General features: G+C 32.5%; 3 protein-coding genes across 3 annotated transcripts; all 3 read right to left on the bottom strand.

Annotated features, from left to right (window-relative positions):
* Positions 1-263: 263 nt before the first annotated feature.
* On the bottom strand, positions 264-1861 carry LOC128953371 (ctenidin-1-like). The gene is made up of 3 exons (XM_054298855.1): positions 1855-1861; positions 1047-1679; positions 264-384 (listed from the first exon to the last, which is right to left on the bottom strand). Exons 1-3 carry the CDS (start codon positions 1859-1861, stop codon positions 299-301), a joined length of 726 nt encoding a protein of 241 aa, XP_054154830.1. The 3' UTR covers positions 264-298.
* A 694-nt stretch (positions 1862-2555) lies between these two features.
* LOC128953312 (uncharacterized PE-PGRS family protein PE_PGRS54-like) lies at positions 2556-6108 on the bottom strand. The gene is made up of 4 exons (XM_054298798.1): positions 5844-6108; positions 4734-5750; positions 4180-4659; positions 2556-4103 (listed from the first exon to the last, which is right to left on the bottom strand). Exons 1-4 carry the CDS (start codon positions 5917-5919, stop codon positions 2623-2625), a joined length of 3054 nt encoding a protein of 1017 aa, XP_054154773.1. The 5' UTR covers positions 5920-6108; the 3' UTR covers positions 2556-2622.
* Positions 6109-6679: 571 nt separating this feature from the next.
* On the bottom strand, positions 6680-8018 carry LOC128953370 (uncharacterized). The gene is made up of 3 exons (XM_054298854.1): positions 7990-8018; positions 7288-7814; positions 6680-6817 (listed from the first exon to the last, which is right to left on the bottom strand). The coding sequence occupies exons 2-3, from the start codon at positions 7810-7812 to the stop codon at positions 6680-6682; spliced, it is 663 nt and encodes a 220-aa protein (XP_054154829.1). The 5' UTR covers positions 7813-7814; positions 7990-8018.
* Positions 8019-8735: the final 717 nt, after the last annotated feature.

Below are 8735 nucleotides of genomic sequence, written 5' to 3'. Positions count from 1 at the left end.
TATTTATTTATTATTTTTAATTAAAATTACTGATTGTTACAAAAAAATTTTAGTATATTTTACAAAATTATATATTAAGTAAAATATCTGAAAACATTTATAAATTTTAGTTTTTCATTTATTTATATATCTACTTTTAATTTAACTTATTAAATAATTTAAATGTATGTGTTTTAATTTAATAGAAATATTAATATTTTATTAACTTATTATTATTAAATAGTTTTTAGTACTAATTTTTTATTATAAATTTTTATTCTCGATCTCTAGCATCGCCACCTTATTTTGATTGTATTTTTTAACCTGCAGGACAATTAGGCTTATCAGCTGTTCCACCAGCTTCAACTGGTCTCTGATTTGGTCTCCAACCAGCATTAAAAGTACCTAGGACATATACACATAAAAATGAATTAGTTAAATTACACATACACATACACATACATTTGGTCTCCAACCAGCATTAAAAGTACCTAGGACATATACACATAAAAATGAATTAGTTAAATTACACATACACATACACATACACATACACATACACATACACATACACATACACATACACATACACATACACATACACATACACATACACATACACATACACATACACATACACATACACATACACATACACATACACATACACATACACATACACATACACATACACATACACATACACATACACATACACATACACATACACATACACATACACATACACATACACATACACATACACATACACATACACATACACATACACATACACATACACATACACATACACATACACATACACATACACATACACATACACATACACATACACATACACATACACATACACATACACATACACATACACATACACATACACATACACATACACATACACATACACATACACATACACATACACATACACATACACATACACATACACATACACATACACATACACATACACATACACATACACATACACATACACATACACATACACATACACATACACATACACATACACACATATACCTTACCATCATTCATAATATAACACATTGGTGGACAACACCAGGTAGCCATCCATTTCTTTTTTTCCGCAAGACTACTAAAACCATCGACTGTTTTTTTACCACCGGGTCCTCCTTTTCCACCATTTTTACCTCCTTTTCCACCATTTTTACCTCCTTTTCCACCACCTTTACCACCAGCACCTCCTGGTCGACCACCACCACCTCCAGGTCTACCAGCACCTCCATTTCGACCTCCTTTTGGACCACCAGCACCTCCAGGCCGGCCACCACCACCACCTCCAGGACCACCAGCACCTCCATTTCGCCCTGCTTTTGGACCTCCAGTACCACCAGCACCTCCATTACGCCCTCCTTTTGGACCTCCAGCACCACCAGAACCTCCATTTCGCCCTCCTTTTGGACCTCCAGCACCTCCAGGACGTCCACCACCATCACCTCCAGGCCCACCACCACCCCCACGACGACCACCACCATTACCACCATCACCTCCACGATTGGCTCCTCCTCCTCTACCACCACCACCACCACCACCATTTCTATTACCACGACTTTTAACACCACGGTCTCTGCCAGCACCACCAGCACCACCCCCACCCCCACCTCCTACTTTATTTTTAGACCTATTTTGAGCCTTAACTAGTAATTAATGATTAAATAAATAAATATTTGTTTTATTTATTAATAGTTAAATACATAAAAAAAATATTAGATAACAATAAAAATATTATTTTATTATATAATGATTTTTATATTATTAAATAATTTTAAGTAAATTTAGTTAAATATATGTATATATATATATATTATTAACTTACCATGCCAAATTATAGCAATTAATATGATGAATAATAATAATAGCTTAACATTATACATTATTATTAATTTTTAAACTAAAATTTAAATCCTAAAAAGTAGTTTTCTATTATTATATTAAATTGATTTTAATTTTTATAGCCATTTTAAAATAAAATACATAAAAAATTTTGTATATCATATAATATAAAAATAATCTTAAAATTCAATTAAAAAAAATTAATTAAATGCTTTTATATACTCACTATTTATATTACATATGAATAATTATTGCAAAATTTTTTAAAAAAAAATCTAAACTATATATATATCGTAATATACAAATAATATATAAAATTTTTAAATTATATTATATATTTGTTTTATTTTATTTATATGTATATTATTTAGCATAACTATCATTTATATAGTTAATATAATTAATAATTAATTGGTTATAATTAATAAATAAATAAAAATATATTAAATGATTGAAAAAAAATATTATCTTAAAAAATTTGTATATAAATAAAAAATAAAGTGAACAAGATAATTTATGTTGATTATGATAAATAATATTAAGTAATATTTTATCATAATTATATAATTTTTGCATCATATATCTATAATAAACTAATATATCAATAATGTTATCTTTATTAATTTAAAAATAAAAAATTATTGAATAATCAAATTATCATAAATTTTCATGTTTTTATTGAAAAAAAATTAATATAAATTATTTATTTAAAAAAAATAATCAATATACTTTTGATAAATATTTTCTTTAACCCCAGAACCCCCACAATCGACTTCTAAGGCCACCATTTCTTGTATTTCCACGATTACGCCAACGATTAAGAAGACCCCCCCAACGATTAGGACGTCTATAGTTATTACCCCCATTATCATAACCACCACCACTATCATATGTACCAGCTCCATTACCATTATTTCCATATGTATCAGGTCCATTTCCATTATTTCCATATGTATCAGGTCCATTTCCATTATTTCCGTATGTATCAGCACCGTTTCCATTATTTCCAAATGTACCAGCACCATTTCCATATGTACCAGGCCCATTTCCATTATTTCCATATGTACCAGGGCCATTTCTATTATTTCCGTATGTATCAGCACCGTTTCCATTATTATCAAATATACCAGGTCCATTACCATTATTTCCAGTTGAACCAGGTCCATTTCCATCATTACCATTTGTACCAGGTCCATTTGCATTATTTACAGTTGGCCCAGCTCCATTACTACTACTTTCATCATTACTACCACCACCACCACTTGGTGCACCAGTATTTGTAGGTTTAAAACTTTTATTAACGTCACCTTTGGAATCATTATCAGAACCAGGAGCACCATTTCCATCATTACTATCACCACCAGCTCCAGGCGCTCTTAATTTAGTATCAGTAGGTTTAGGTGTTGGTCTGGCACCCGCTTTAGAGCCACCAGGTCCTTTAGGGCCACCAGGACCTTTAGGTCCACCAGTTCCTTTAGGTCCACCAGATCCTTTAGGTCCACCAGGTCCTTTAGGTCCTCCAGGTCCTTTAGGGCCACCAGGTCCTTTAGGTCCTTTAGGTCCACCAGATCCTTTAGGGCCACCAGGTCCTTTAGGGCCACCAGGTCCTTTAGGGCCAACAGCTCCTTTAGGTCCTTTAGGTCCTTTAGGTCCTTTAGGTCCTTTAGGTCCACCAGGTCCTTTAGGTCCACCAGGTCCTTTAGGTCCTTTAGGTCCACCAGGTCCTTTAGGTCCTTTAGGTCCACCAGGTCCTTTAGGTCCTTTAGGTCCACCAGGTCCTTTAGGGCCACCAGGTCCTTTAGGGCCACCAGGTCCTTTAGGTCCTTTAGGGCCACCAGGTCCTTTAGGTCCTTTAGGTCCACCAGGTCCTTTAGGTCCACCAGGTCCTTTAGGGCCACCAGGTCCTTTAGGTCCACCAGGTCCTTTAGGTCCACCAGGTCCTTTAGGGCCACCAGGTCCTTTAGGTCCACCAGGTCCTTTAGGTCCACCAGGTCCTTTCGGTCCACCACCGCCTTTAGCACCACCCATTGGGCCACCTTTTGAGCCCATTAATCTACCGTTTCTATTGGGTAGGTCATCAAGATTAAGTTTTTTAAAGCGTTGTAGACCTTGTAGATGTTGGACACTACCCTTTGGATCATAGCATCTGGTATATTCTTCATTGCATATCATATTACCGCAACATACATAATCAAAACTACATATTTCATGAGAACTTATACATTTGCCTAGTTAAATTTAAAATATATAGTTAATAAATAGTTAATAAATAGTTAAAAATAACTGTTAATAATAGTTTAATACCTCCAGAACTACCACCTTTAGGTCCAGGACCTCCTTTAGGCCCAGGACCTTTTTTAGGCCCCGGACCTCCTTTAGGGCCAGGACCTTTTTTAGGCCCAGTACCACCTTTAGGCCCAGCACCACCTTTAGGCCCAGCACCACCTTTAGGCCCAGCACCACCTTTAGGCCCAGCACCTCCTTTAGGCCCAGCACCTCCTTTAGGCCCAGSACCTCCTTTAGGCCCAGCACCTCCTTTAGGCCCAGCACCACCTYTAGGCCCAGCACCTCCTTTAGGCCCAGCACCTCCTTTAGGCCCAGCACCACCTTTAGGCCCAGCACCACCTTTAGGTCCAGAACCACCTTTATTACCACGACTTTTAAGTCCATGATCTCTGGCACCTCCCGGGCCACTTTTAGCATTACCACCTTTAAGTTTAACATCATCGCCACTACTACTACTACTATTACCGGCTGTATTTTTAGACGGTTGTTTACCCAAAACTATTTAATCAAGTTAAATAAATTGTTAGCTAAAAAATGAAAATAATTTTAAACTTTAATACTACTATTAATACCTATTGGACCATCATCTCCTTTATCACTACCGCCACCGCTACTACCATTATCATCATTACCTCTTCCTCCTCCTACTCCTCCCTCTCCATCACTACCTTCTTTATTTTCAGCACCACTACCTCCCTCTTGTTCACCATCACCTCCTTTAGCACTATCACCACTACCTCCTCCACCTGCTTGTCCATCACCTCCTTTAGCATTATCACCACTACCTCCTCCTCCTGCTTGTCCATCACCACCACCACCTTCTCCTGCTTGACCATCACCTCCTTTAGCATTATCACCACTACCTCCTCCACCTGCTTGTCCATCACCTCCTTTAGCATTATCACCACTACCTCCTCCTCCTGCTTGTCCATCACCACCACCACCTTCTCCTGCTTGACCATCACCTCCTTTAGCATTATCACCACCACCTCCACCTGCTTGTCCATCACCTTTAACATTATCACCACTACCTCCTCCTCCTGCTTGTCCATCACCACCACCACCTTCTCCTACTTGACCATCACCTCCTTTAGCATTATCACCACTACCTCCTCCACCTGCTTGTCCATCACCACCTTTAGCATTATCACCACTACCTCCTCCACCTGCTTGTTCATCACCACCTTTAGCATTATCACCACTACCTCCTCCACCTGCTTGTCCATCACCACCACCTCCACCTGTTTGTCCATCACCTCCTTTAGCATTATCACCACTACCTCCTCCTCCTGCTTGTCCATTACCACCACCTCCACCTGCTTGTCCATCACCACCACCTCCACCTGCTTGTCCATCACCACTACCTCCACCTGCTTGTCCATCACCACCACCTCCACCTGCTTGTCCATCACCACCACCTCCACCTGCTTGTCCATCACCACTACCTCCACCTGCTTGTCCATCACCACCACCTCCACCTGCGTGTCCATCACCACCACCACCTCCTCCTGCTTGTCCATTATCACCACCTCCTCCTCCTCCTACTCCATCACCACCACCTTTATTACCGCCATCTTCATCAGCCATAACTTTATTTGAATAAATAAATTAGCAAGTTAATTTCTAATTTATTAAACTATATTAATAATAATAAACTTTAGATTATAAATTAAAAAACTTACCATGCTGCCATTTTATAACATTTAACATGATGGAAAATATTAATAGAAACAATACTAGTTTATTATTAAAATTCATTATGTTAGTTTAGTAAAAAAAACTAAAAAAAATTAAATATTTTTAAAATTTTTATTATTTTTTAAAAATATTACTACTAAAAACTAATAGTCTATTTTTTCCACTAGTACATTAATTTTTCATTAGTTTTTATGAACCATGCTAGATAAATTAAACATAAACAAACATACAAAATTTAGATATTAAAAAATAATTAAAAATAAATAAACTGTATATAAATAATAATGGCAAATTTAAATTAAAAAATTAATTATATTTACATAGTAAATTATATATATATATATTATATTACGTAATCATATTTATTACTAATATATTTTTTTTGAAAAATTGTAAATTATATAATATTTGTTTATAATAATGATCTATGCTAAATTATTTTACATATCATTATATTTTTAGCATTTAAAATGCTTTATAAAATGTTAATTAATACTACAATCATTTGTTATAATTTATAAAAAAAAAATTAAACATGCATAAATTTAATTTTAGTTAAATAATCTTATAATTAGTATTATAAGTATTATTATCTAAACTATTTAATTTAAAATAAAATTTTTTAGTTTATTATTACAATTAAATTAAAAATGTCTATTTAATAGAATTTTTTCTAAAAATTAAATAAATGCTATTTATTTGAAAACAAACAACAAAAAAAAACAATTTGTAATGAATGCTAAATAAATAATACAATTAAAAAAAATAATAATATATCAACTAAATAAAATATTTAAAATATTTCATTAATATTAAAAATTCACCATGGTTCTATAGTGAGCAATAGTAAATCATCCAGGAGCAATTGTAAATTTTTTATACGTATATCATTGTTTGTTGGCAATTGTTGAATAGCCTGGTTAATTTTGGGAAACTCAGTTTCCAAAAATGTATAGATCTATATAATAATAATTTTTCAAAAAATAAAAAAATAAAATAATTATTTAACATTTATGATATAAATTAAATTAAAATTACTATTTTTAAATTTTTAAATAATTATTTTTTCTATTATAATATATAGATATATCTAATAGTAAATAATTTTTAACAATATTAATAAATCATTAAAAAAAATTTTGAAAATCTAAAATTACTATTTATTAAATTTATATAAGTATAATAGTTTAGTAATCTATTCAATATAATTAGTTTTATAATTAAATTTATAATATAAAACTTTATTTTAAATAATTATTTACTAAAATCAGTTATCAATTAATCTGTTAAAATATTAAAAAATATTATTAACTATTATAACTATTATTATAACTATAATTATAACTATTATTATAACTATTAACTATTATAACTATTTTTTTTTAAAAAAAATTATAAAACAATTTTTATTTTCCTGAAAAAACTTACCATTTTGTGAAATGGTGTCAAAAATGCATAGCCATTGGGTCCGCGGGACTTGACATCGGCAATATAGGTCAGTGCCTGAAACAGTGATTCCTCCCGAACCTTGAGATCAGCCAACAGTTGCTGTTCATAGTCGGCACCGGTAGTAGTAGTAGTAGTAGTACTGAATACCGACTGTTGTTGTCGTTCCTTGAATATCCTGTCACTCATATGTCGGAAACCGTATACTTCACGTGCAATCATAGCAAACAATGTCTTATTTTGTTCCGATTGACACGCGTCGAGTGCGCACAGAGTTTCCGGTGCCAGAATTTTCCGGACAAACTCACGCGCGTCCCGATACAGCATATTGGGTACCGATAGCCCAGTGGCCGCCAGTATAGACTGAGCCGAGTCCATCATACGGCCGACGTATTGCATATCTTCACGCATCTGATCCTTGATTTCAGGTATAGTTAGCTTCTCGTAGTAGTCATTGTTATGTCGGGGATCGGCACTGGGCTTAGTATCCGCCAACAGTGTCGACATAACTAATAATTAAGTGACAAAAAAAATAAATTAAAATAATATTAGTAATTATTAGTAATAAATTAGAAAATAAATTTTAGTTAATTGTATTATTTAAAATATTTTAATTAATATTCGAAAATTTTATATGAAAAAAATATTAATAATTAATTATTTATTTTTTAAAAAACTTATTACCATAGTTAACTGATAATATTGTTGATAATAGTGTCAAGTAAACTTTCATTATGATGATTATAACTTAATATTTTTTTTAAATAATATTTTTAGACAATTAAAACAAATATAGATTTATTTGACTATATTTTAGTCGCACACAAAAAATAGTATATAATTTTTTAATAATTTAAATTTAAATAATTTTTTTATATATTTATAATATTTTTAAATTTTTTTTTTTAAAGGAAAGTTATTCCTAACTTTCAATATTTATATATATAATATAAACTTAATTATATTATTTTTTAATAATTTAGCTACATGAGCATGGGTATTTATATAATTACCAGATATTATTAATAATTATATAATACATTAATTATTATGCACTTACATACTCTCTCTCTCTCTCTCTCTCTCTCTCTCTCTCTCTCTCTCTCTCTCTCTCTCTCTCTCTCTCTCAACACACACTCATACATACACACACATACACACACATACATACATACTATGTATTACATAGAAACACACACGCATATATATATATACTTATACATACATAAACAAACATATATACAATAACACATATATTAACACCTACATTAACACACACACACACACACACACACACACACACACACACACTAAAACTGTACTAGTAGTCTATTTAATACGATTATAATTAAATAGTCATTTCAACTATTAATTACATACTATTTTTTATTTATTTAATTATAATAAAGATTTTTCCTATGTTTTACACA

Source organism: Oppia nitens, unplaced genomic scaffold, assembly GCF_028296485.1.
Source record: "Oppia nitens isolate AA-2021 unplaced genomic scaffold, nextdenovo-longstitch-racon4-pilon3 scaffold21_pilon_pilon_pilon, whole genome shotgun sequence".
Taxonomy (NCBI): domain Eukaryota; kingdom Metazoa; phylum Arthropoda; class Arachnida; order Sarcoptiformes; family Oppiidae; genus Oppia; species Oppia nitens.
Note: the sequence above shows the minus strand (reverse complement) of the source record. Positions and strands in the feature narration are given on the sequence as shown.

Bases quoted from the DNA above. Each gene is read 5' to 3' on its own strand.
- LOC128953370 (XM_054298854.1), bottom strand. From the start codon at position 7,812: ATGTCGACACTGTTGGCGGATACTAAGCCCAGTGCCGATCCCCGACAT. The intron at 6,818-7,287 runs GTAAGTTTTTTC...ATTATTATATAG, and splicing joins TGACACCATTTCACAAAATG to ATCTATACATTTTTGGAAAC.
- LOC128953371 (XM_054298855.1), bottom strand. The intron at 385-1,046 runs GTAAGGTATATG...TATATGTCCTAG, and splicing joins GTGTTATATTATGAATGATG to GTACTTTTAATGCTGGTTGG.